This window comes from Stigmatopora nigra, chromosome 2 (assembly GCF_051989575.1).
Source record: "Stigmatopora nigra isolate UIUO_SnigA chromosome 2, RoL_Snig_1.1, whole genome shotgun sequence".
In the NCBI taxonomy this organism is placed as follows: Eukaryota; Metazoa; Chordata; class Actinopteri; order Syngnathiformes; family Syngnathidae; genus Stigmatopora; species Stigmatopora nigra.
In genome coordinates this window covers 7,630,841-7,657,958 of record NC_135509.1, presented here as the reverse complement: position 1 = coordinate 7,657,958, position 27,118 = coordinate 7,630,841, and the positions used below count along the sequence as shown (strand labels likewise).

Sequence of the window (27,118 nt, the reverse complement as noted above, 5' to 3'; positions counted from 1 at the left end):
TCCATAAATCAAAACATCTATCAAAATCGATCCCAGTCCAATGAAATGCAAGAATATTGCAATTATACACCCCAAAAAATACTTAAAATGATAGGCCAGATCATCTAATTTAGCTTCTCGCTTCCAACAGATGCACAACTATTCTGATATCTGTAACACTCAAGCAGCCCCCTGTGAAGACTCATTTCAGAAAGAACAAAATGCTGACTTGAGCCTTCAACCTGGCTTATGACTCACTCGGGACGTCTACTCCTTGGAACCTCAGGCAAAAAGCCGTTAAAGGTGCTAGATAAATATGAAGACATAATTAGATTTGATCTGTGATCCCCCAAGGCACCTACCACCCACTGTCCTTTTTAAACTGCGCTGGCGTGGAAAAAAAGGGGCGTTATAAATTAACGGCTTTGTCTGTGTCTCCCGTCAATGGCAGCACAGGCAGATCTTCTCCAAATAACCAAATCCGAGCCAGATCATCACATATTTAAACATCGTATGGAAGTGTTTTGGTGGCTTGAAATAAAGAAACCAATGTTGAGTAGAATACGATAGTGGGAGGAAACCAGAGCACTCGAAGAAAACCCATGCAAAATAATTTGTTTTTACTTTTGTCACTACATTTGCACTTTAAAAATAGGCTTCCATCTCACTCAAGCAGCATATCCCTGTGTGTCAAAGAAGAACCCTAGCCTACTCCAGCAAAACCTAACCCTAACCATTTTGTATTTAAACACACCCTAAACCTAACCCCTAACCCTATTTAAACACGCCCTAACCCTAACTCTAATCGTAACCCTAACCCTTACCCAAACCCTAACCCTAACCATTTTGAATTTAAACACTTCCTAACCCTACCCCTAACCCTAACCCTAACTCTAATCGTAACCATAACCCTTACCCAAACCCTAACCCTAACCATTTTGTATTTAAACACTTCCTAACCCTACCCCTAACCCTAACCCTAACTCTAATCGTAACCCTAACCCTTACCCAAACCCTAACCCTAACCATTTTGAATTTAAACACTTCCTAACCCTACCCCTAACCCTAACCCTAACTCTAATCGTAACCATAACCCTTACCCAAACCCTAACCCTAACCATTTTGTATTTAAACACTTCCTAACCCTACCCCTAACCCTAACCCTAACTCTAATCGTAACCCTAACCCTTACCCAAACCCTAACCCTAACCATTTTGTATTTAAACACTTCCTAACCCTAACCCTAACTCTAATCGTAACCCTAACCCTTACCCAAACCCTAACCCTAACCATTTTGTATTTAAACACTTCCTAACCCTAACCCTAACCCAAACCCAAACCCTAACCCTAAACCTAACCCTAACTCTAATCGTAACCCTAACCCTTACCCACACCCTAACCCTTACCCACACCCTAACCCTAACCATTTTGTATTTAAACACACCCTAACCCTAACCCAACCCTAACCCTTTTGTATTTAAATATACTCTAACCCAACCCTAACTCTAACCCAAACCCTTACCATTTTGTATTTAAACACACCCTAACCCTAACCCAACCCTAACCCAACCATTTTGTATTTAAACACACCCTAACCCTAACCCGTTTTTTAAAAAGAAAAGCCTTACTATACTATGTCGTTTTTGAAGGAGAAAAGCCTTATTATACAATGTCGTTTTTTTTAAAGAAAAAAGCCTTACTATACTATGTCGTTTTTTAGAGAAAAAGCGTTACTATACTGTCGTTTTTTTAAAGAAAAAAGCCTTACTATACTATGTCGTTTTTTAGAGAAAAAAGCGTTACTATACTATGTCGTTTTTTAGAGAAAAAAGCCCTACTATACTATGTCGTTTTTTTAAAGAAAAAAGCCTTACTATACTGTCGTTTTTAAAGAAAAAAGCCTCACTATACTATGTCGTTTTTTAAAGAAAAAAGCCTTACTATACTGTCGTTTTTTAAAGAAAAAAGCCTTACTCTACTATGTCGTTTTTTAAAGAAAAAAGCCTTACTATACTATGTCGTTTTTTAAAGAAAAAAGCCTTACTATACTATGTCGTTTTTTAAAAGAAAAAAGCCTTACTATACTATGTTGTTTTTTAAAGAAAAAAGCCTTACTATACTATAACGTTTTGTAAAGAAAAAAGCCTTACTATACTATGTCGTTTTTTAAGAAAAAAAGCCTTACTATACTATGTCGTTTTTTAAAGAAATAAGCCTTACTATACTATGTCGTTTTTTAAAAGAAAAAAGCCTTACTATACTATGTCGTTTTTTTAAAGAAAATAGCCTTACTATACTATGTCGTTTTTTTTTAGAGAAAAAAGCCTTACTATACTATGTCGTTTTTTAGAGAAAGAAGCCTTACTATACTATGTCGTTTTTTTTTAAGAAAAACGCCTTACTATACTGTGTCGTTTTTTTAAGAAAAAAGCCTTATGTCGTTTTGTAAAGAAAAAAGCCTTACTATACTATTTCGTTTTTTAAAGAAAAAAGCCTTACTATACTATGTCGTTTTTTAAAGAAAAAAGCCTTACTATACTATGTCATTTTTTAAAGAAAAAAACCTTACTATACTATGTCGTTTTTTTAAAAGAAAAAAGCCTTACTATACTATGTCGTTTTTTTTAAGAAAAACGCCTTACTATACTGTGTCGTTTTTTTAAGAAAAAAGCCTTACTATACTATGTCGTTTTGTAAAGAAAAAAGCCTTACTATACTATTTCGTTTTTTAAAGAAAAAAGCCTTACTATACTATGTCGTTTTTTTTAAAGAAAAAAGCCTTACTATACTATGTCGTTTTTTAAAGAAAAAAGCCTTACTATAGTATGTCGTTTTTTAAGGAAAAAAGCCTTACTATACTATGTCGTTTTCAAAGAAAAAAGCCTTACTATACTATAACGTTTTGTAAAGAAAAAAGCCTTACTATACTATGTCGTTTTTTAAAGAAAAAAAGCCTTACTATACTATGTCGTTTTTTAAAGAAAAAGCCTTACTATACTATGTCGTTTTTTAAAGAAAAAAGCCTTGCTATACTATGTCGTTTTTTAGAGAAAAAAGCCTTACTATACTATGTCGTTTTTTAAGGAAAAAAGCCTTACTATACTATGTCGTTTTCAAAGAAAAAAGCCTTACTATACTATGTCGTTTTTTTTTAAAGAAAAAAGCCTTACTATACTGTCGTTTTTTAAAGAAAAAAACCTAACTATACTATGTCGTTTTTTTTTTTTTAAAAAGCCTTACTATACTATGTCGTTTTTTAAAGAAAAAAGCCTTACTATACTATGTCGTTTTTTAGAGAAAAAAGCCTTACTATACTATGTCGTTTTTAAAGAAAAAAGCCTTACTATACTATGTCGTTTTTTAAAGAAAAAAAGCCTTACTATACAATGTCGTTTTTTAGAGAAAAAAGCCTTACTATACTATGTCGTTTTTTAGAGAAAAAAGCCTTACTATACTATGTCGTTTTTTAAAGAAAAAAGCCTTACTATATATACCATGTCGTTTTTTTAAAGAAAAAAGCCTTACTATACTATGTCGTTATATAAAGAAAAAAGCCTTACTATACTATGTCGTTTTTAAAGAAAAAAGCCTTACTATACTATGTCGTTTTTTTTTTTTTAAAAAAGCCATACTATACTATGTCGTTTTTTAAAGAAAAAGCCTTACTATACTATGTCGTTTTTTCAAGAAAAAAGCCTTACTATACTATGTCGTTTTTTAGAGAAAAAAGCCTTACTATACTATGTCGTTTTTTAGAGAAAAAAGCCTTACTATACTATGTCGTTTTTTAGAGAAAAAAGCCTTACTATACTATGTCGTTTTTTTAAAGAGAAAAGCCTTACTATACTATGTCGTTTTTTTAAAGAAAAAAGCCTTACTATACCATGTCGTTTTTTTAAAGAAAAAAGCCTTACCATACTATGTCGTTTTTTTTAAAGAAAAAAGCCTTACTATACTATGTCGTTATTTAAAGAAAAAAGCCTTACTATACTATGTCGTTTTTTAAAGAAAAAAAGCCTTACTATACTATGTCGTTTTTTAAAGAAAAAAGCCTTACTATACTATGTCGTTATATAAAGAAAAAAGCCTTACTATACTATGTAGTTTTTAAAGAAAAAAGCCTTACTATACTATGTCGTTTTTTTTTTTTAAAGCCTTACTATACTATGTCGTTTTTTCAAGAAAAAAGCCTTACTATACTATGTCGTTTTTTAGAGAAAAAAGCCTTACTATACTATGTCGTTTTTTAGAGAAAAAAGCCTTACTATACTATGTCGTTTTTTAAAGAGAAAAGCCTTACTATACTATGTCGTTTTTTTAAGGAAAAAAGCCTTACTATACTATGTCGTTTTCAAAGAAAAAAGCCTTACTATACTGTCGTTTTTTAAAGAGAAGAGCCTTACTAAACTATGTCGTTTTTGAGAGATAAGCCTTACTAAACTATGTCGTTTTTTGAGAGAGAAAATCCTTACTATACTATGTCATTTTTTGAGAAAGAAAAGCCTTACTGTACTATGTCATTTTTTGAGAAAGAAAAGCCTTACTATTCACTACCTTTTATTTAAGATAAGGTAGAGGTAACAATGGATTTTTGCTCCTTTGTGGAAGTTTTGAATAGATTAGGGTGTTTGGTGTCAAAGACAATAATCAGGCAGTTGGCAGTAAAAAGCTGCTTTAATTGCAGGATATATAGACAGTGCAGGACAGTGATAAAAACACAGCCATATTGCTCCTATTAGACATAAATCACCCAGCTGCTGCTCTGCGTATGAAACATAACCGTAATAATAGCGCTTGTAGAGTAAAGATGGGCAACAGCACACGCACGGAAACTTGCGGATGGTCACACCGCCACGACGGGAGAAAAATGAGGCAACATTTGTCATAAAAACAGGCTGTCGCGCGCTTGTTTGAAGTTTTCTGACACCAAAAAAAGAGGGGAAAAAAGAAGGGAACAACGGACACAAACGACAAAGCAAACTTGAAAAAATGAAGCTGGCGCGAAACAAAAAAACATAGAACGGCGAATGACATTTAGGGAATCGTCGCCGCCATTTCCAATCTTTGGCTACCGTAGAATTCTCGGCGCCGACCGGTCATCGGTGACAGTTTTGCGGAGCTTGACGCCTCGACGAATGGTCACCAGCATGTTCGTGCTTTCTTGAGGTTCCGGGGATATCTGGGGTGGCGCCGGATTCCTCGAAGGCGAGCCAGGGAAAGGGAATTGACCCTCTCCGAGAGCCAGAGCGCTCGCCGCTAGCTCGCCGATCTTCTCCACCAAGCTGTGTCGGTTAGCGGCGAGCGTCGGGTCCTCTTCGGACACGCCTCGGTTCCACGCCGCGTCAGGTGGGCTCCTTTGCCGAGGGGATGACCCGACGTCATCCGGGTAGAAAAACTCCTCGTTGCCGTCGTCTGGGGTTCGAACCGGCACCACGGGTGGGCGGATGGGGATCGGGCCAGAGGCGGAGGGCGAGCGCCGTGCCCCGGTTTTGGAGGATGGTGTGCGGCGAATGGTGGCGGTTCCAGGGGCAGTGGGGGTCCCGTCGGAAGAGCCCTTGCTCCCCGGGAGGCCCGCCGTGCTGGCCGGTCTTTTGGTTTGGATCATGCGGCGGTAGTTTTGGGCCAGGTTGCTGTGGCGTGGGACAGTGGACCATTTGTCAAAGTCGCTTTGGGCTTCGCCGTCACCGTTCAGAGAGTAGCACTCGTAATCTGACCCTGCGCACAGAGAATACTTTGTTTAAAATTTCTATTTGGAACAACAAGAAAAATACTTTTGCTGTAAACATGGGAAAATGAAGCCATATTTAGAGTAAGTTTACGTAAAATGATCACGTCAAGTCATTCCGCTTAGATCAAGAGTGTCAGACTCGGATTGGTTTAACGTCAACTCGATTTTATGTGGGTCTTAGATATAATATTTAGATTTTTTTTTAAATAAATGGATTAAAAGTTTTTTTATAGATCTAAAACAATGTTTATCTTAGCTTATTTTAAATATTTTTTTAGATTTTACAAAATTATTTTTGAACTAAAAACACAGAAAAAATGGATTAAAAAATTACAATTTTTGATTTTAAAAGGGGAAAATCAGGATTATTTAATAAACATCTATACTCTATATAGATTTTAATTTGAACCTAAAACAGAAAGTCGGCACTCATGATTTACTTTCTTGGACCGCACAAAATGATGCGGCGGCCCAGATTTGGCCCCCAGGCCACCACTTTGACACCCGGTGGCTTAGCCTCAAAAGAGTGAAATTAACGAAAATGACTTTGGGTGTAATAATTAGCAAATTGAAGTTATATTGCGAGTAAATAGCCACAAAATGATCCAGTTGAATTCACTGTATTACATATTTACTACTACGACCCTCGAATTTAGGTTTAGGTGTCTTTTAGGGTTAGGGTTACCTTGGGAAGGTATGGTGTCCTCCGAGCAGGAGGGGGTGTTGGTCTGGCTACTGTAGCCGCTGGAATACTGCAGAGAGTCTCGGCTGCTCTTCTGCTGCTCCATGCTGAGCCCTCGGGTCAGGACCATGGCCAGCGTACTGGCCGCCGGAGAGAGAGGCTCCCCGTGCTGAGGAACAAGCATTGGTTCAAATCCCACACATTGACTGCCAGCGCCACGCCCCATTTGATTGGTCTTACCTTAGCCGTGAGAACTCCCGAGTTGATTCTGGCATCAGGGTATACCTTGGGACTGGGCGGAGCTTCCGCATCCCTCATTTTTTCTGGCGATTCCCTCCGCCGTTGCAAAGTGTTGGCCAAGGATGGCTCGCACTGATTGGCTTTGGCCCACTCCTGAAGTGACGGCAATGAGCACAAGTAGCGTCCCGCCATCTTTCAATTGGGCTCTCATGTTTTACTCTCTCGCTTGTGTGCTAACGTGTTTTTTTTATTTTAGCATGTTAGCATGCAAGTCCTGTATTCCTCCTTGTTTCTTTAGTGTAAATATAAGTATTTATATTTTCGGGTATCCATTTATTGCCGTCAATGGCGACCAATAATGCTTAAAATACATTATAAAAGCCGATGTTTTTAAAAAAAAACTGATTCTAATTGTCTATTAATAAGTAAAAATGTAAGAATTTGACTGTCTTTACCGTAAAACTGTAATTTCCGGACTATAAGTCGCCCCAGCTGAAGAATGCACAATGAAAGGGAAAAGATTATAAAGTCCCACCCGAGTAAAAGTTGCATTTTTGTGGGCTGTTTAAAAAAATAAAAATAAATAGATAAATAAAAACATTATATGTTAAAATAATAAAAATTAACCAAAATAATAATAAACCCAGTTTTAGGACAACTTTGGCCTATAGAGACAACAAGATGTTGGCAATTACTAGAGGTAAAAAAATAAAAATAAATAAAACTCCCAAAAAGTGCGACTTATAGTCCGGAAAAGACGTTAACGAAATGATACATTTCTCTATTGTTTGGTCAATAACAATGACTGTCTATTCACCAACCTTCTGATTTGGCTCATGGACGTTAAAGGATGTCGCCAATTTCTTTTCATATAAAATAATAAAAATATAGAAAACAAGAAGGAAACGGAAGTGGATGACCAATGGAAATGCGACACAAGAAGCCAAGAAGCGAGAGAGAAGGACAGAAAGAACCCAAAAGTCAAAAGTGCAAATGAAAACAAACCTTCCAGCTAGGAGCTTTTGATGTGGGTGAGGGAGTGCTGGATCCGGGGGAGCGGTTAAATGTGGGGGAGGCGGGAAGTATGACAGATAGAGGCCTGATGGCGCCAGTGTGAGAGAAAGCGGGGCGGAAGGTGCCGAAGGACGAGCATGAGCCAAACTGCAGAATCAATGACACAAAGGCCCCAGTCAGAGTGCTTCAGTTCCACAAATTGTCCAAATTTGAGCTCCAGCCACTTCCCTTAGGCTCCGACCGGCTAAGGCTAAGGTGGGCTATTCAATAGGACTGTTCGCGCAAACGGTGGGTGAACGCCACTAACCGCTGTGGGGGAGTTGCACTCGCTGACAGAGCGGCAGCTTTCGGAAGCCTCGGACGAGGCCGAGCTGGTGGATTTCTGGGAAAGGAGATGGAGGGAGGGAAGGAGGGAAGATAAAGATGGAGGAGGTGGAGGAGGAGAGCCAAAAGGACACGTTGGTGAGGGATGGAGAGGTGGCCAACAACAGTCTTACTTTTCGGACAGTAAAGTCAGGTTTAACGATGGGATTCCATACCTGTCTATTTATACCAAAAAGTGAAAATAATAATTAATTTTAGTACAAATATGTAATACGATGATTTCAACCTGGTCATTTTGTGGCTATTTACTCGCAATATGACTTCAATTTGCTAATTATTACACCCAAAGTCATTTTCGCCAATTCCGCTCTTTTGAGTCACTGTGTCAAAGTGGCGGCCCGGGGGCCAAATCTGGCCCAACACATCATTTTGTGTGGTCCGAGAAAGTAAATTATAAGTGCCGACTTTCTGTTTTAGGATTAAATTAAAATGAAGAGTATTGATGTATATTAAATTTTCCACCTTTTAAATCAATAATTGTCATTTTTTAATCAATTTTTTCTGTGTTTTTAGTTCAAAAATCTTTTTGTAAAATCTAAAAATATATTTTAAAAAAGCTAAAATAAACATTGTTTTAGATCTATAAAAAACGGAATATTCAGGGCCTTTAATCCAGTTTATTCCCCTATCACACGCCGCCTTTTCGCTATATACGTAAATATAACGCATCAGCAAGCAATGTACTTAGACAGTCAAGCTGTTAGCGTTATACAGCGACATCTACAGAATCTTGAATTTAGTGCATACTGATTGGGCACCCCGTCCACTTTAGAGAAAAATTTAGACTTTTAATTGCGCCCTATGTGAGTAAATAAGTGCTGAGTTGCATTTTTTTACATTTTTTATCGCTTAATAAGGGGAATTGCAATCATTAATAAGGGGAGAAATTGGCCTAGGTTGACAGGTATGGGATTCTATCGCCGTAGTGGGCGGGGAAGGATTTCTACCTGGCTGGTGATGTCCGATGGCATGGGAGAAGGAGGCTTGGAGTGGGTGTTTGCGTCCTGGGAGACGAAACCCGAGTCATGGGAGGAGACACTGCTGAGCCGATGAGCCCCTGCCGACGGCATCTGGAGGAGACTATTCGCCGAATAGCTTTTATCAAGAGTTTGGACTACTTCGGATTTTTTTTGTTTGTTTGTTTTTATGGATTTTCACCTGCAAGTGCTGCTCTTTCTCGAGGTAATGCTGCTGGGGGAGGAAGGAGGAGTTTGGTAGGACCAGGTAAAGTCCGAGCCTTTCAGGTCCCGGATCACCTGTGGGAGCACAAAAGAGTACGGCACTCAGCGTCCAATCCGTTTTCACTGGGAACAAATGTTAGTGTCAGTCTTTTGAGGTGATACCTGCTCACTGGCTGGAGGAAGTTTGTGCGGGTCTTCTGTCAGCAAAGTGAGGTCATCAGCAATGGCTTGTAAGTGTGTTGTTTCGCCCAACATGGCGATCTCAAGATTCTGACAAAGCAAATACACCTTATGAATAATAAGTTACATTTACTACTATATTGGCTATACATACTATATTGGCTATACATACTATATTGGCTATACATACTATATTGGCAAGGTTGGAGAAATGCACCAAGATGTACAGTAAAACCTCATATATCACGATTAATAGGTTCCAAGATCTGAGCCAATATGTGAAAAAACGCGATGTTTTAACTGTTTTTTTACAGTGTGTATTAAATATTATTTGGATTTTGAAAACTGTCTTTACAATTATTTAACCCTAACCCATTACAGTACAGTGATTCCATTCCAGTCAACTTATAAGTTTTTCCCATATTTTATACATTTTTGTATATGCTATATAACAACTTTTGTACAGGAAAATAATTTTTTTAAAGTACATTTTTTTGTAAAAAAATATCTAATTTTACCCATTTTAGTCAAAAACGTCATCATCAACTGCTAATATTGTCATCAATGTTATATTTAAACATGATATGCACATTCCCTTTTCATAGGTCTGCCTCTCCCCTATATGAATATAGCACGTCAGCAAGTAATGTAGTGTCAAATACCGACATAATCTTGAATTCAGTGCGCTCTATGTGAGTAAATATTTGCCATGTTGCGTTTGTACGGTAGCTTAATATCTTAATATCTTACAATTGTAAAAATATATTATATTAATAATGAGAGCAATTGGCTAAGGTTGACAGCCATGCTATTCCTGTGCTAACTAGAACAATAATTAGGAAATACAATTGAAATTTAAATAAACATTGTACTGTAGTTTGTTGTGATGATGTTCTTAATCCAGTGTAATTCACCAAATCCCCACACACATATTCCAACATTTTAGCTCACCACAACAGGCTGAAGCAAGTTAATGAAGGCACAATAGCGCCCCCTCTCCTCCAGAAGAGCTCTGCGCACGGCTTGCTTCTCCGTCTCCTCCATCAGCAAATACAAGTCGCTCACATCCTGCATGGCGCTGTCCAACTGAGGTCGCAAGTTACCCCGCCCTGATCATGAAAAGCAGGAAAAAAAAGGAAGGATGATTAGAAAATGTAACGAGAAAGCGAATGTTTATGTGGTAGCTTCACGTCCACGTCAATGGGAGGACAATGAAGCATGTCAGAGAGAATGACGGGATGCGGCGTTAACTGGTAATGACTGGGAAAGCCTGGAATGGATTTGATCACAAAAGTGTTCGTCAAGGGGGCGGTTAAAGACACACTTGCACGGCGATAGACGACTAGAAAATAGAGATTTATAACAAAATTCATGTTTTTCCAGTCCTTTAAAAACTAATTTCTATTCCTCAAAAAAAATGTGTCAAAGTGGCGGCCCGGGGGCCAAATCTGGCCCGCTGCATCATTTTGGGCGGCCCGAGAGGGCAGACTTTCTGTTTTAGGATCAAATTCAAATGAAGAGTATAGATGTATATTAGATTTTCAGATTTTACCCCCATTTAACTCAATAATTTGATTTTTTTAATCATTTTTTTCTGTGTTTTTAGCTCAAAAATCCATTTTATAAAATCTAAAAATCTATATAAAAAAGCTAAAATAAACATTGTTTTAGATCTATAAAAAAACTAAATATTCAGGGCTTTTCATCCAGTTATTTTAATCCATTTATTTAAAAAAAATCGAAATATTATATCCTTAATGGTCCGGCCCTAACGTGGCCCACGAACCAACCGGAGTCTGACACCCCTGATTTAGAGTAATCAATGAACTTTAGCATGCATGTTTTTGATCACGATTTACTGCCAACCCTTCCCACTGCAAATATATTGGACACCTATCGCCGTCAGTGTGAATGAATGAAACAGGACACAATGAATGTTCTAACGCCGACGCCTTGAAGAACAAGCACATGCAGACATACCGAGAAGCTCTAAAGTCGAGGAGAAAAAGCCACAACCACGTCAAGGGGAGGAAAAAAAACAAGCAACGTTAGCGCCAAATCAAAACATACCGTTTTTTTGTATGATTTTTCCTTCATAAAATATTTGATCATGAAATACTTTCAAATTCCGTTTCAATCCCCGTTTATGTCAGCTGATGCAACGCCTAAAACTACCAACAGAGGGCGATAGTTCAATTCAATTCAATTCAAACTGGTTTCTGACCTTTTCTAGCCTTTTTCTGGAGTTTGATGGTATCCAATGACTTGCGCTTGATTTCTTGCCGGGACCTTTTGTACTCTGTTGGAATATAAGAAAAGGAATAATATATTTGTTATTTTTGTTTTAATTACGATGATTGTCGTCGGGATGGACCTTTGGCGTGGTCCTTGTCCAGCTGATTGGCCGTCTTCTTCCATTCCTCCATTCGATCCTGCAGCGGCGTGACCAGGCCTTCCGCCAGAGCGCTGCGGTGATCACATGACACTCAGAAAACGAAGCATGGGTCGCAGTAAATGGCCGGAGGTTAGACCAGCACGCTTACTTGGTAAAGTGGCGTAGTTTTGTCTCGATGCTGCGGTGGCGCATGCACATCCTGGTCAGAGCTGAGCCGATATCTCTGGTGGCACCTACAAAATAAAAGATTCCATCTTTGAAACCAAACCTATTCATCAATGTTTTCCCTTATATTTTTAAGGATAGAGATAACTTGAAAAAATATAGACAAAATATAATCCATTTTAAAAACTCTATTTAACTATTTAAAAGGGATTAGAATATAGAATGACTTTGGAAAAAATAAATGTCCACAAAAGATGAACATATTTTTAAATTTCATTTGAACAAGTAAACAATTAAAACAATACATTACTTTACAACCATAAAATAAATGGATTTTAATGTAAGACCACATATTTTTCTAGTGTTCATTTCAAAAGTAATCAATACAAGAGAACTAGAATTTATATATATATATATATTTTTTGTCATGTTATTTATATATATCCATGTGGGTATATATATATCAAATACTTTTTGAACAACAATTCCCCATGAAATAATACTGCATTATTTCTCATTAATGCTAAACACAACCAGTGTATATTACGACTATATAAAAAGCACTACTTTAAACATAAAAAAGTGCACTTTTAAGATGTTTTTTAGGTTGTCAAAAGCAAAAAAAAATTTTTAAAAATTGATAGGACGCCGCCTCCCCCTTTGAATAGCAGCCGTCACACATTTTGAGCAGTACTTTTCCTCTCTGCTCAAGTGTAATTAAACTGTCTTAATCTCTAAAGCTCAGACATGCCGACAGCATCTCAACGACCACACCATTCATCCTCTGGTAATCTGGGCCACAGATTGCCAATCTGTCATTTTTCCTTCAATTTGAAAAAAACTATTCCCACATTACAATCATAAAAAAATCAGGAGCCAAAGGATTGGACGCCGACCGACTGGCCACAGTTCTTAGCCCGGAGGAAAAAGGAGGGAACCTGTAAGGGGATATCCCCTCATTCTTCCTGCCTTGCTCTGCCTATCCGGTTCTTTCTGTTTGCTAAACACCATTCAAGTGGGCGGGGCATTGGCGTTCATGCCCCGCCAAAATAAATGTCATAGAACCAAATCAACACAAAGTCAGAAAAACGCCCTAAAATCAAGAGGAAGTGACCTGAGGTCAATACAATGAAGGAAATTATATCATAACAATAAAGGAAATCAATAACTGTCGTTTTACTTCCGTGAATTCACAGTTCTGAAATTTCGATGTTTTCCCTTGGCCTGTGTGGGTTTTATCCGGGTACTCTAGTTTCCTCCCACATGCCAAATACGTATAATTGTATCTAGGGATGAGTGTAAATACTCTTTGTGTATTTGTGCCCTGTGATTGGTTGGTCACCAATTTAGGCTGTTGGCTGGGAAAAGCTCCAGCACCCCCTGCGATGAAAAATGAATAAATTACTTTTTTGGTTTCTTTTCCAAAAGAAATTGACTCCAAGTTGTCCAATCAATTGAATTCAGTAGTAGAAGTACTCCCCCGACAACACGTGATAAGGGGCCCCTTTAAAATCTCACGATAGGTCGCAGACTAACCGTAACAGGAGTGGTTTTATGGCATAGGATTTACAGAGCGTTGCCATTTTCTATTTAAAGATTTGACGAGCCGTTAGCAGCTGCACCTGCGCATGGCTACTTCCTTTAACCCCCCCCCCCCCTCGAGTCGGCCGGCCGGCCAGCCGACTCTTCCGCTCCCTCCCCGTAAGAGAATCAAGTGACAGCAACATCCTGGGGAGGTGCAGACGCTTCCTGGCCCGACCCTGAGACCCCCCTACCCGGCCGGCCTCGGGGCCCCCAGCCGGATGGAGACACGGGACAAGTACGAGTCACTGTCACGCGCCAGGAAACGGTGGCAAACGTGCGGGTGAAGTGATCTTTGGGCAAGAAATGGATATTTCATTGATGGCCCAATCCATTTAGAATGGGGAAACTGGGCAAAATGAATTGGTCAATAGTAGCTAATGAGTAAAAATATATAAAGATGACATTTGTGGTAGTTTTGACGGTTTTTGTTAGTTTGTAGTTTAGTATTTTCTGGGATTTTTTGCAGTTTTTATGTTTTGGGTGGATTTTTTTTTACATTTTTACGATTTTTTTGTTGTATTTTTCAGTTTTGGTGTTTTCTACTGTTTTTGCAGCTTTGTGGTTTTTCTGAATTTTGGTTTTTTCATCTTTGACTGGGTTTTTGCTATTTTATTTTTGCAATTTGTCGATTTTTTATAGTTTTTAAAGGTCTGATAATGGATGTTATTTTTCAATATTTTGCATTTCTGCATTTTTTTTGCAGTGTTTTTATGCTGTTTTTACAGGACACAATACCATTTTTAAGAATTTTTATAAAAGTTTGTTATCTTTTTTTGCGTTTAATGATTTTCAATATTTTGGTTAATTTTATGGGATTTGTGGGTCCATTCCTGAAAATTTGGGGGCATATTTGGGGTGAACTCTAAAACAAAAGCCTGTACAGCATCAATTTTTGGCACATTTGAGTGTCAAAAAACGCGCCAAAAAAAAAATCGAACTATTACATGTTAATCTGTTGGTAAAATAGAAAAACAGTCCAATGTTACTTGGTTTTCTTGGCGGAAGTCGCTGGACGGCGGAAAAAGCTGGAAAAGCTATTACGTCCAAGATTCTGGCTCCGACACCCCCACGTGATGGGATCGAGTCAAACTCAGGCCTGTCATTTATCTCAGCTTGAACAACATCCGCCAGTGACTCAGCAGTTCCTTCCCTCAGCCGCATGCATGAAAATCCAAATTTCCATCGGCTTTTCTCCGCTTCGTTTAGAACGGACCGCTATCTCGCTCCATTCGAAAACCGCGGTGGGAAATTACAAAGAAGCGAGGTCCAACTGAGTGTGGTCTAAACACGGAGTTCTGATTTTGATTATCTTCCCTAATTCCTACAGGAAGGGGGGCACGGGGGGTCCTGTTCTGGTTTATAGCGGTCCCGGCCGGGCTCCCCTGCCAAGAACCCAGAAGCGACTGATGTCTTCAACATGGGAACTTTACGCATTTCTCTCTCCACGATTGCTTCGAACTACTGGTCTGGATCGAGAATCTGGCGAGAGTCGCAATCGACCTGTCGTAAATTCCGTCCCAAGACAGCGAGCGACCAATCGTACGGAGCGAACGTTGGCGATTTGGTGTTTTTCGGGCATATTTCATGAAAAATTGGCATATGTTCAAGTATTCAACCAAAACTAGGGAGCAATTAGCCTAGTATGCATGTTTTAGGGATGTGAGTACCCGGGGAATACCCACAGAGAACATGCAAACTCTACATAGGACGTTTGGAAGCCACTGGGGATTGAACCCTCGAGCTCACCATTTTAGATATAATATTTAGATTTTTTTTTTAATAAATGGATTAAAAGAACTGGATTAAAAGCCCTGAATATTCATTTTTTATAGATCTAAAACAATATTTTAGCTTTTTTTTTTAAATATATTTTTAGATTTTTCAAAATTATATTTTTAGATTTTTCAAAATTCTTTTTTTAGATTTTTCAAAATTATTTTTTTAGATTTTTCAAAATTATTTTTTTAGATTTTTCAAAATTATTTTTTAACTAAAAACACAGAAAAAAATGATTAAAAATGTCAAATATTGATTTAAAAGGGTGAAAATCAGGAAATTTAATATACATCTATACTCTTCATTTTAATTTGATCCTAAAACAGAAAGTCAGCACTCATGATTAACTTTCCCGGGCCACACAAAATGATTCGTGGGGCCAGATTTGGCCCCCGGGCCGCAACTTTGACAACAGTGCTCTAAAGAATTCGTACTTTTCCAAGTAACATGCCTCTCTACTTATGTTACAAAACCAATCGATTTCCTTAATTCGAAGAACCTACTGGATGTAGTTAAGTTCTTTTATTGTCCCGCTATTTGAAGAAGAGAAGGGCCGCAATTATGCGCTAAATTTACAGCATTTAGCGCCACTTCCTGGCATCTGTCTTCTCTTAGCGGCGCCGTCATTAACCCAAAGCCAGGAAAGCACCTCGGCCACGATTGTTTTGGTCCACACACCAGGGAGGAGTCCCACCAAACACTCGTCCTTTTGTAGAGCGCGCACGGCCATTGGCGGCTCCGGCACCCCCGGCTTATGTGGCGTGACGGCGTTCTGGAGAACATTATGAGCAGAAGCCATGTTTTGGAGGTGGAACATAAACCTTTCTAAAAATAAAGTGGGCTCTTTGTCCGAATGTGTTTTTCATTGGGGTTCAAAAGGGGGGCGCTATAAATCTAAAGGCATAGCGTAGCCACGGGGGAATGTCCACGCGTTAGCTTGAGATATTTACATCTTATACAAGGAAAGAATTTGTCTTGAATGGCACCTTTGAACTCATGATGTGTTTCATTGCTAAAGTTTTAAAACATTTATATTAAGTGTAATAATAACAAAGTATTTCTAGTTCATTCGGTCATTGTGGGCTGCCGTCCTCCCACCACAAACAGATCGGACGTTTACTACTGATAAACACATTAACAGTCAGTTCAAAATGTCCGCTATAGTCTCTCACCACTATTGATTTTATCTTATCAGAAACTAACATACATTAACGTAACAATAGTTAAATGGGAGAAAAAAGGCCAAATAGGCAAAAAAAATGGTCAGACAGGGAAAAATAAAGCTTTCTAAGTCGTAAATGATGAAAAAATTGTGACTTATACTCCGGCAAATACGACACTTGATAAAACAAGAGTTAAATTGACCCCAAATGACTTAAAAAACAATAAACAACTAACCCCACATGTCAGAACAATACATCTACAAGTGACAAGACTTAATTCAAATGGTTAAATTCCCTTTTTAAAAACCACATGCTCAGCCTAGCGTTACTTTCCATATGTTTTCCGTACACCACCGCCATTTTTGGACACGTTTCAATTAGCAAGAGGTCAAAGGGCGGCGAACATAAGACTAATGTTCCATCAGAGCCTCGTTGGGATGGGGGGTGGTGGCGGTGGGATTTCCACGGCTCTTGCTATCCAGGCCCGCCATAGGCGTTCCGCTAATCCTCTTAGCCCAACTTTACAACACACCGACTCAGACCGGCCCCCCAACTTGCACAAAATTCCCACCAGGCGACCGCCACCATCGCCCAATCGCCGTTACGGACCCGTCGCGGCCCTCGCCGAATCGCCATTCACATCCGCAGCTTTCCCACGCAATGACCGCCATCGCAAAGCGCAAAATCGAGCCAAGGCGCGCTAGTAGATCAGTGTGTCAGGGAAGTATTAATCCACTGCTACGCCACCAGGGCTTCTCCGGCCCTGGCAGATGGGACGCATATCCCTCGTGGCCATCTGGACGGGGCGAGTGACGACGTCGTGTGGAGCCAGATCAGCGGATTACGCAGAAATGCTACGGCGGCGAGATACGATTCGTGTTAAACGATGAGAGCGTGCGCCGGGACGGAGATTGACGTCCGTCGATGGCGGCTATTGTCGCGTAAGCGTCGCAGCTGGATAGTAAAAGCCGTGTTCGATGTGGCCTGATGATTTGGAAGGATTTAGGCCAGGGGTGTCAAAGGTGTGGCCCGTGGGCCTGGTGGGGGATCACATTCGGCCCGGCGGAATTAAATACCGTATTTTCACGACTATAAGGCGCAACTGCATTATACGGCGCACCCTCAATGAATGGCACATTTTATTTTTTTCCATATATAAGGCGCAGTGGATTATAAGGCGCCCTGTCTATTTTGGAAAAAAAAAATAAGACTTAAGTGCACCTTATAGTCGTGAAAATACAGTACGTTTTTTTAGGATTTTTTTTTAATTCTGCGTGGAGGCCACTATTGGTTAAAGTACTATTGTTTATTCAATATATATTTTTTGCATTTATCAGTGTCAGTACAGATTTTGTTGTTTTCCAGCCTTATTCTATTTCAAACTTGACTGTAGAAGCCAAATACCATATTTTACATATATAAGGCGCACCACATTATAAGGCGCACCCTCAATGAATGGCACATTTTACTTTTTTCCATATATAAGGCGCACTGGATTATAAGGCGCCCTGTCTATTTTGGAGAAAATTTAAGACTTTTAAGTGCGCCTTATAGTCGTGAAAAAATACGGTACTTTTCTTTTTTTTGGACAAGGACGCCGCAAAACCGGAAAGTCAAAGAAAACAATGATTAAACTATAGTCAAATTAATTAATTTAAAATACATATTGACTTTTGGGAGAATCGAAGCTTGGTCAACAAAGTTTCTCTCCGATTCAGGTGTGAATAAAGAATGAATTTAGTTTTAAGAAGAAGATGGTGACCTTTTTCAATGGAAAGTCAAGGCGAGTTCAAAAGGAGGAACAGGCAAAAGGCTAGAATAATAATTGAAGAGAAAACACATTTGCGGGCTGCACATAGTTTTGGTTGTGAGGCCAAATACCAAACTAAGAAGACAAAACAGCAGACTTGAGGCGAACACTTTGTTCTGGAAAATTTGCGCATGAAAAGTGAGCCGGGAGTGAAAAGACTGGAAGGAAAGAAAACAGTATTATGCATGCTTTCGCTTATTATGTAAGAGCAATTTCTTTCCAGCTGGGAATTTCTCATAATTGTTTTGTGACTACATTTTTGTGCCTCTAGCCATGTGTATTTGCCATCATAATTATAAGGACATTATTTTAACTGGGAACCAACAGATGAATCAATAAAGAATTTAAAAAAAATCATTTTTTTGTATTTTCTTAAATAAGTTTGCCTGTAATTTTCACATTTTTTATTTTGTAATAACTTTGTAGATATGTATTCTTTGTTTTTTTTTATCTTTTTGATTTTTTATTAGGTTCATAATTATTATAATTATTATTACTATAGCAATGCTATATAAAATATATTATGATGTTGACTTTGAAATAATTTCTGATATATTTTGTTTTAATTTTCATTTTTTATTTTGTAATGTATTCTTTGTTTTTAAATCTCTTTGACTCTGTTTTTCATTTGAATGGATCTTTTTAATGAGGTTTATAATTATTATTATTACTATTACAATGCTAAAAAATATATTATGATGTTAAATTTTTATAAATATGTCTTTAAATTTTCATCTCTTTCTTTTATTCCCATTTTTATATTTATTTTTTTCATTTTAAAGGGGGACTTTTTAAAATTCAGGATTCACCTATTTAAAAAAAGCCTTTTGAAATTTAATTTTCTATATTAGTGTTTTTTTCCATGTACTTTTGTACACCCCAATCCTTTTATACTTAATAATAACTTAAATATCTTATTAAATATCAATCCAGATGCCAGGGTAATAAAAAGGGCTCAAAATGCTCACCGCAGAAAGCATTTGTAAAATGGCACGTCCCCAAGAGTTGGCTTAAAATTGAAATCCAATTGAAGACACTGTCTTGACCCCACCTTTAAAAATAGCCCTGCCTTGAGGACAACTTTAAGGAACCCCGCTGCGATTTGTCTGAAGACGGATTCACCGGCCGTCATCCCACTTCCCCCCCGAGAGTTCCTCAAAACACACAACATGACGCATGGACCATAAATGGACTCCACGGGCGAAAAGAAGCGGCCACTGTGGCCCTTTCACACATCTGCGCGCATGCTAAATAAGGTCGCTAGCACTAGTCAAAACGCCACGAGTCAAAATCCTAAAATCCTGTTTCATGAACTTTTCTCCCTTTTTGGACTGCGATAGGGAAACTCTGTTGAAATCCAGGCAATCAAGTTCAAGGCAATGTGGGTGAAAGGATTCCAAACTGTTGTAACAATCAACAGGGAGCCGCACGTGTAACTTCCAAATGTCAAAATAGGCCATATGCCAAAGAAAATAGTTGCTTTTTTCTAATGTTTGTTGTAGGAGTTGCTATTGTTTTGTTTTCTTGCGTTCAGCTTGATGTTAATGGAACAAAAATACTGTAAAAGGAGTCAGCTTTGATATTGAAAGGAATATAAAAGTACTGAATGGAATTGGTACTTGTATTGGTAATAGTATTATATTATAAAAATATCAAAACACAGTTATTTATGTATGTTTTGGGCATTTTGGGGAAATTTGATTTAGCAGTTCTCTTGTTTAATTTCACATAGTATACTGTGTACTGTGTATACTGTGTATATTCGACGTCTACTAGTGGTAAAACCTTTGAAAGACAATCCACATGATTGGACATCTATCATTATTTTTAACATTTCATAGTTATTCCAGTCAAAATCATGCATCAGGGAACGCCCACTTTTTTCATTGATTCATGTTGTGATATCACAAGCAGAATCAACGAAAAAAATGGGATTAAAAAAAAAAAAATTGATGATCGGGTTTTACTTTTTAGTGCAGCGCTAGCTAGTAAATGTTGGCAGAATGACACGTAACAGCAAGAGTATAGCACATCTAATGCTAGCATGCTAGCTAACCAACTACAAACACCCTGTTAACGTTGTGAAAGAGGTTCCTAAAGAGACAGAGTCCCATTTTTCAGACGTTAGATAGTAAAGCAATCTTCTATGGAGCCAAGCCTGATAAACATATACATGTACATATGTTTTTTTTATATATATGTATATATAGAACTCACAAATGAACTCTGAGCAAAACTGTTACTAGATTGTACTCTAGAACGACACTATATACCAGTAAAGACTGCACTACCTTCCTTTTAAACTCTAGTTCCGTCTAACTTTTCTCTGGCAAAGGTCACAAAGATTTACAGTGTAAATCGAAGCGCGCTGGCTGTTTGGAAGATTGATAGCGTCAGGCCTATATAGAAAGTTATTGCAGGTTTTTCTACCCTGAAACGAGAGCTTTGGGGGGGATCACGCAATCCCACGCTCAGAGGCCGCCAGGACCTCTGATCACTTTCCTCAGAGAACATTTTTCTGGACTTCAAAGCCCGGCTCGGCCCCGTTGATCCCGCTCGGCGGCAAATCCAAATGGCCGACAAAGCTTCAAAAAGCTGACGCCATTCCTGATGACATCTCCGACTACAAGGCAAGGGGTGCGAAAGGTGAATTCCACTCGTTCCCATTCTGATAATGTCAGTACATGGTAGGGTCGTTCAATACGGTGTGAGAATAAAAATTCGACTATTTTCCATTTTAAAACCCGTCTACAAACCCTAGGATCCCGATTGGCTTTCAACAACCCCAATACTCGTAAGACGTGGTGAGTTCAGGGCCACTCGGAGAAATGACAATCCCTGTTTTTTCACTCCTAATGAGGTCTGCCGACCTGCTTTGTCAACCAAATCGCGGCAGACGAACCACACACGCAGCTGATTAACACAGTTTTTTTTTTTTTGTTGGTCGATCGTCGAGAGCAATATGTAGGTCAAAACCCTGTGTGGAAATTCTGAATGCAACCGTGGATGCTTATATAAGCGCAACAGCTGGGACGGGGATATCTGACCTTTTCAGGTCACATGCTTTTAAACAGCCTATCGCGCAACGTCATTGGCTCGCTGCCACGACTTTACGTGGAAACTCTCATTTTTTGCGTCTTTGATTGACGGGAGATTTTAGAAAGAAGTGCATTTCTCAAAAGTAGTCAGTATTTTTATTTGAGTAGATTTGGGATTTAAAATGAATAATGAACGGCTTCACTAGGCTTGTTGTGATATTATTGTTTTCATTTCAAGGTACCGTATTTTCATGACTATAAGGCGCACTGGGTTATAAGGCGCACTGTCTATTTTGGAGAAAATGTAAGACTTTTAAGTGCGCCTTATAGTCGTGAAAATATGGTAATTGCTATTGACTTCCAGGTATGAAGCACTCACTCACTACACAGTCACCTCTAGAGCCAGCCATTGTTGATGTTTTTTTTGGATAAAATCTTGCAGTGAGGGAGGAGCTATATGATGGAAGATTTTGGAAACTAAGATGGCTGATCTGCATATTTAACAGTATTGTTTCAGTTCAGGCGTTTGTGTTTTTTTTTAATATCCGACAGTGGTGGTTTTTCGTTTTTGGTTTTCTGTTTTTTCCATATATAAGGCGCACTGGATTATAAGGCGCACTGTCTATTTTGGAGAAAATTTAAGACTTTAAGTGCGCCTTATAGTCATGAAAATACGGTAGATGTTTCATTTCTGACTTTTCGAATCGGAATTTAATGATGTGATGACATTTTCTCCGTGTGGATTAAACGGTCTTACCTCTTGAGTTGGTCGCCATGTCCGCCACTTTCTGAAAAGCATCTAAAAAGGCCACGGCCGCCAGAATTGTGGTCCTGCACAAGCAAATGGTTTTTTACATGAAAACAGTGGTGGGAAAAATTTGGAACTCTTCCCCAAACAGAGTTGCTCACCTGAGTTGAGAATGCAGTTTTGTGGCCTTGGCACTGAAATCTTCCCAGACAGGGTAAGAGCTCTGATAAAGGTCAGAAAAAAACAACAAAAAATCAGGCACAAATATTCTTAAACAGTTCCAAGTCTGCAAAACGTTGATGTAACAGCATAACTCTTATGTTTAATGTTTGCTACGTTTAGAAGGGAAGCTTTCTAAAAGTAAACTAGCAGCTAATTTTGTTCAATTATCATCTGTTAGTAAACTCATGGCCAAAAATATTTCTCATCTATACGCAAGCTAGTGACATTGTTGTTGTCTACGCAGAAGGTGATTGATTAGGCTATTTAGATGGAAACGTGAATGCAGTAATCCCTCAAATATTGCGGTTAATGTGGACCAAACATGGCCGCGACAATTGAAAAACCACGTAGTTATTAAAAAAGATATTTTTAATATTTTTAGTTATTTTTTAATCCTAGTTGCAAGAATGGCTTCTGGTTACAAGTTTCAGGATGTATTTTCAAATTTTTATGAACTTTAAAAAATATATTAAAAAATAAAAAAGATTTAAAAATCCCCAGAAAAAAAATCTGCAATGTCGTGAACCTGCGAAGGTTGAACCGTGAAATGGCGAGGGATTACTGTATTTGCTAATGTTTTCCCCTAACATTAACCGCTCATGCTCAAGATCAATACATTTTTTGCTAGTTAGCCTGTTAGCCATGGGAGGTTAGCAGCTAAAGAACGTTGCCACCCACCCAGTTCAAACAAATGAGACGTCTACGGGCGATAAACTCATTTAGGATGTTTAAAATGTGCTTAGCAATAGCTAGCAGCGCAAAATAAAGAGTTAAACATCCTCTCCTGTTTTTTATTGCAAGTTAAATGGATGCTATTTACTGGAAGTGGGATACACACAAGTACTTTGCTCATTATATGACAAATACAGCGTTTTTTAAAAACAATCTGGAGTGAATTTAGTTCAGGTTAATCAGTCGATGCCTTAAGCAAGAAGAACAGAAGCTCACCATGAAACACATTCAAGTCGGGGAAAAGAGCGAAAGATCTATTTTGGAAAGTGCCACAACATTTAATGATAGCCATTACAGGAAATACTTGCCGTTTAACTCATTAACTGCCATTGGCAGCAATGGCGAGTTCATTTTGACTGGAAGCGCTGCGGCAAAACGATTATTTAGGGGATTATTCGACTAATCAGGTCACATGAATCACGTTATAGTACTCAGGGGTTTACGTTTTGGCTAGAAATGAGGAGTAAAAACTATGTGCTGAGATTAGGGATGTGTCGATTTCTGTACGTTAGTTCGATTCCGAGTCATGTGATTTTAAAGATCTGCCGATAACCAGCTCAGAATTGTCGCCAATGGGAAAATAAGTACGGGAAAATGTGAAATAGTTTCCTTAATAGACTTTGTCATTCTTGTATGATGCTATCTTAGCATTAGCTTCATTCAAAAACTAGTAAATAAGTACTTTACATACAATAGCGGATAAGGAAATGCATTTACTTTTTGGGGGATTTTGTAACTTGGATATTTTTCGTATGTTGAGTCACTCATTTGCATATTAAATCTTTCATAACCTAACCTGAAAATGTTGTAAGTAGAGGTATTACTGTATTTTACAGCTTTCTTTTCCTTAAAATTCTAAAACAATAACATTTTAATACCCAATCTTTTACACCCGTTTCCGTTACAGTATACAAACTCCATTGAATTTCCACTGCTCATATTATAAGCAAGACTCGAATTGTTATGATTTTTCTTTTTTTTTTGTACGAGACACAATTGTACACAATTGAGATCACCACAGGAAACTGTGGGTCGCTGCTACCCCCGCAAAGCTGGCCGCCCGGCTTGTGTTAAGCAGTCAGGCGGCAGCAATGGGGTCAGATCTCTGTCTAGGACAGTGGACACAAATTGTGCCGACTCGGGGCTTTTCAATACAATTCTTTCCCCTGAGCCCCGGCACAAAAGTAAAGGCCCCAAACTAAAAGCGCCGTCCAATCGCCGAGAGCTCCCATTTGGTAGAAGCTAGTGCTTTCCCAATTGGAGATGACCCCGATCGGAAATCGGAAATCATTTTCAGGGGATCAGGTCGAGAAAAAAAATTGTATTAAATGTATTGCTTTACATTTTTAGGTATTAACTCATTGGCTGCCATTGAGAGTGATAGACCTACAATCTAATTGACTGGGAGGGCAGGCAGGGTCTTCCCCCAGTCGAACTTGATTAGATGCTTCTCAATGTCAATGGCAGTGGAATATGATCACATGTTATGGCACTTAAAGAGATAAATAATAGAATAAATATGTATAGAGTTTGGTTTGGTTATATTTCTATATCTATTCAAATTGACACTATGTAAACAAATCAAAAACTAAATGTCCAACAAATCACAAGTAATATTATTTTGTTGTTGTTGATTGTAATGTTATTATAGATCTATCCAAAAGACATTTAGATATATTACTTTTTAACCTTACTGTATCAGCAGATTCTCAAAATCAGGCAATTCAGTATAACATGCAAAAATATGCAGAAACAAAAAATTTCTTGACTTAAACACAAGAAAATGATTTACCATTTACTTGTTATATTATAGTATTTGGCATAATTTTTAACATTAGCATCAGAAAACTAAGAAAAATTGGATTTGATCGGAAGTCAACTCCGAAAATAATCGTCCCAAAGGCTATCAATCAATAACAAATGGGCTTGACACGCTAGCTAGCTAGTTAGCGATGGAGACTTATTTGGAAGGAGCATCTCTGAAGCCCAATGAACATGTTCACACTTTCCATCTGTTGTCCCCAATAAGCAAAGACCACCCGGGTTCCACTTCCTCCACTTGAAACCCCCCACCCACCCTGGCAGACAACAAACACATGCTTCAAACCGGGGCGCCGAAAACATTTGGTGCTTTAAAAAGGAGCAAAAAACAAAACAAAATGGGTGCATGTCAAATCAATTACCCCAGGGAGCACTTTAGATGATATTTCAAGCAGGGCTTTTGTGGAGATGGTTATGTTTCTGAAAGCTCCGCAGATGAGATTTTAATCTAGTGAAAATGTACAAGCTGGGATCAAAGAGGACAAGAACATTTTGGGGAATCAGATTTAATAATACGGGGGAACAGCATTTTGGTTGAGTTGAGGTCTGACGGCCATTTTTTTACTCGTTTTTGGCTCTATGTAACCCAAATTGTAGTTTTTTTCTATAAAATCAAGCTTTTTGACTAAAGGAGCAATTTTTCCTAAATAAAAAATATATGAAATTTATTGTGCTTAAGTCTTTTACTGCCATTGTTGATGTTTAAATAGAGGTTTTGTTAATTTAATTCTGACGGCTATTTTTTTACAAAAATAATTGAATGTTTTCTCTATCGAATTAAGTTTTGTTTTTTTATTTATAGTTCTATTTTCATAAAGAAAAAAGAAAAATACTGTACTTAACTCATTTAACGTCATTGTTGATGGTTCAGCAGGTTCAGTTTGATCGATTCAGGCCAAATTAGTTTTGACGTCTATGGCCGTCAATGGCAGCCATTGAATGAACGTACAGAGGTTATGTATACAGTCTAGTACTGTTTGTGTTCAGGAAATAATTTCTAAAAATGCATGTTTGTAGTAATATGAAACAGTAGACGTGATTCAATTTGGGGGTAATAAGGTCAAAGGTCAGAGAGGGCATAAATTGATTTTTACGGCAATTTGACAAGAGATTAGTCAATTTAAATTTAATTTACAGGTGGTATGGGGACAAGAGAAAGGGCGATGACATTTTGGGGTATGAGGTCAGACAAAACTAACAAAAATGGTGATGCTTTGAATTTGCTGGCTTAGGCAGATTTTGCTCTCCTAGTGCTTCTTTGGTTCAGGAAATAAGGTTAGAACATTTTATGCCAAAAAAAGTATTGTCATAATTTGTTTAATGCAAAAAGTTTATTTTTAAGATTAGCTCTGGTTCATAGTTTGTGCATGCGGTAACCATGTTGATAAACTTTGGAGAAAAAATAACATTCATCCCCGAGGAAAATAAATGATGGAATTCTAAAATCAACATGCCTGTTTAAACATAATTACATATTACAAAAAAAAATAGTTTAAATGCACTTTCTTAGCAGTACTTTAAAGTTTTCTGTACTCTCAACATTAATAAACCCAATCGTCAAGCTATTGAAATAAAGGTTAACCTCACAAGTGCTATTTTTTTATATGAAAATTGGGATTAAAACGAGTTTACAATGGAAATGTTTTTTGGAGAGAAAAAAATCGTACTAGGTGAAACCTGCTGCATGCACACTATGCAAATAAGACAAAGAGAAACATGTTGGATGTCCCAGTTTGTCCTGTTTGCAGTGACAAAGTGGCCAAGTGGAGAAGTGGAGTGGGGGTGTTGTTTTGTGAGGAGCTACTACTACACAAAGGCCGTAAAATCATTTTTTACATTTTAAATAGAAAGTGTGCAGTCTGTCACAACATGAGCCTTACCTTCATTTCGTTGATAATCGCCTGGAAGAGTCCACCCAGGGCACCGCACTCCTTCTCCACAGACTCCATGATATTGCAATGAACAGCGACCTTCTACACGTCAGACATCCGCGCTTGGTTGCCCTTACTCGGGGCAAAGAGAGGAAGGACACCGCTACCCCCCGGCCAGCCGGCCGGAGCAGACAAAACGCGACTGTTCCGCTCGATGGCACCGGGGTAGAGAGCGAGGAGAGCGGGCGAAGGTCCGCCAAGAGCCCCGGGGGAGTGCGGGAGTGCTGGAGGCAGTGGAAATAGAGATCGGTGGCTGCTGGACGCGGGTTCGAGAGGCGCCGTTCGTTGTTCGCCGGAGCGACAGCAGATGTCGAGGGGTAACCAGATCCATGGGAATGGAAGGAA

General features: G+C 38.5%; 1 protein-coding gene and 1 long non-coding RNA gene across 3 annotated transcripts in view; one reads left to right on the top strand and one right to left on the bottom strand.

The window, feature by feature from the left end:
* Positions 1-9,678, top strand: part of LOC144191310 (uncharacterized) — a 17,727-nt gene extending 8,049 nt beyond the window's left edge. Inside the window, exon 4 of the long non-coding RNA XR_013325003.1 lies at positions 8,954-9,678. This is a non-coding gene — a long non-coding RNA (uncharacterized LOC144191310). The remainder of the gene's footprint in view (positions 1-8,953) is intronic.
* On the bottom strand, positions 4,635-27,118 carry LOC144191268 (protein MTSS 2-like). Of its 2 annotated transcripts, XM_077710889.1 has the most exons (15): positions 26,723-27,118; positions 22,229-22,290; positions 22,077-22,150; positions 11,932-12,016; positions 11,763-11,854; positions 11,613-11,687; positions 10,340-10,497; positions 9,371-9,478; positions 9,186-9,283; positions 8,975-9,107; positions 7,951-8,025; positions 7,635-7,790; positions 6,630-6,782; positions 6,393-6,558; positions 4,635-5,694 (listed from the first exon to the last, which is right to left on the bottom strand). In XM_077710889.1, the coding sequence occupies exons 1-15, from the start codon at positions 26,789-26,791 to the stop codon at positions 5,048-5,050; spliced, it is 2,151 nt and encodes a 716-aa protein (XP_077567015.1). In that variant the 5' UTR covers positions 26,792-27,118; the 3' UTR covers positions 4,635-5,047. The 2 variants fall into 2 exon arrangements, with proteins under 2 accessions (XP_077567015.1, XP_077567017.1); XM_077710891.1 differs by lacking the exons at positions 7,635-7,790; positions 7,951-8,025 and having other exon boundaries at positions 26,723-27,116.

Coding starts and splice junctions, on each gene's coding strand:
- LOC144191268 (XM_077710889.1), bottom strand. CDS start 26,791: ATGGAGTCTGTGGAGAAGGAGTGCGGTGCCCTGGGTGGACTCTTCCAG. Junction 9,108..9,185: donor AGAAAGAGCAGCACTTGCAG/GTGAAAATCCAT, acceptor TTCGGCGAATAG/TCTCCTCCAGATGCCGTCGG. Junction 6,783..7,634: donor CAAAAGCTCCTAGCTGGAAG/GTTTGTTTTCAT, acceptor CCGTCACTTCAG/GAGTGGGCCAAAGCCAATCA.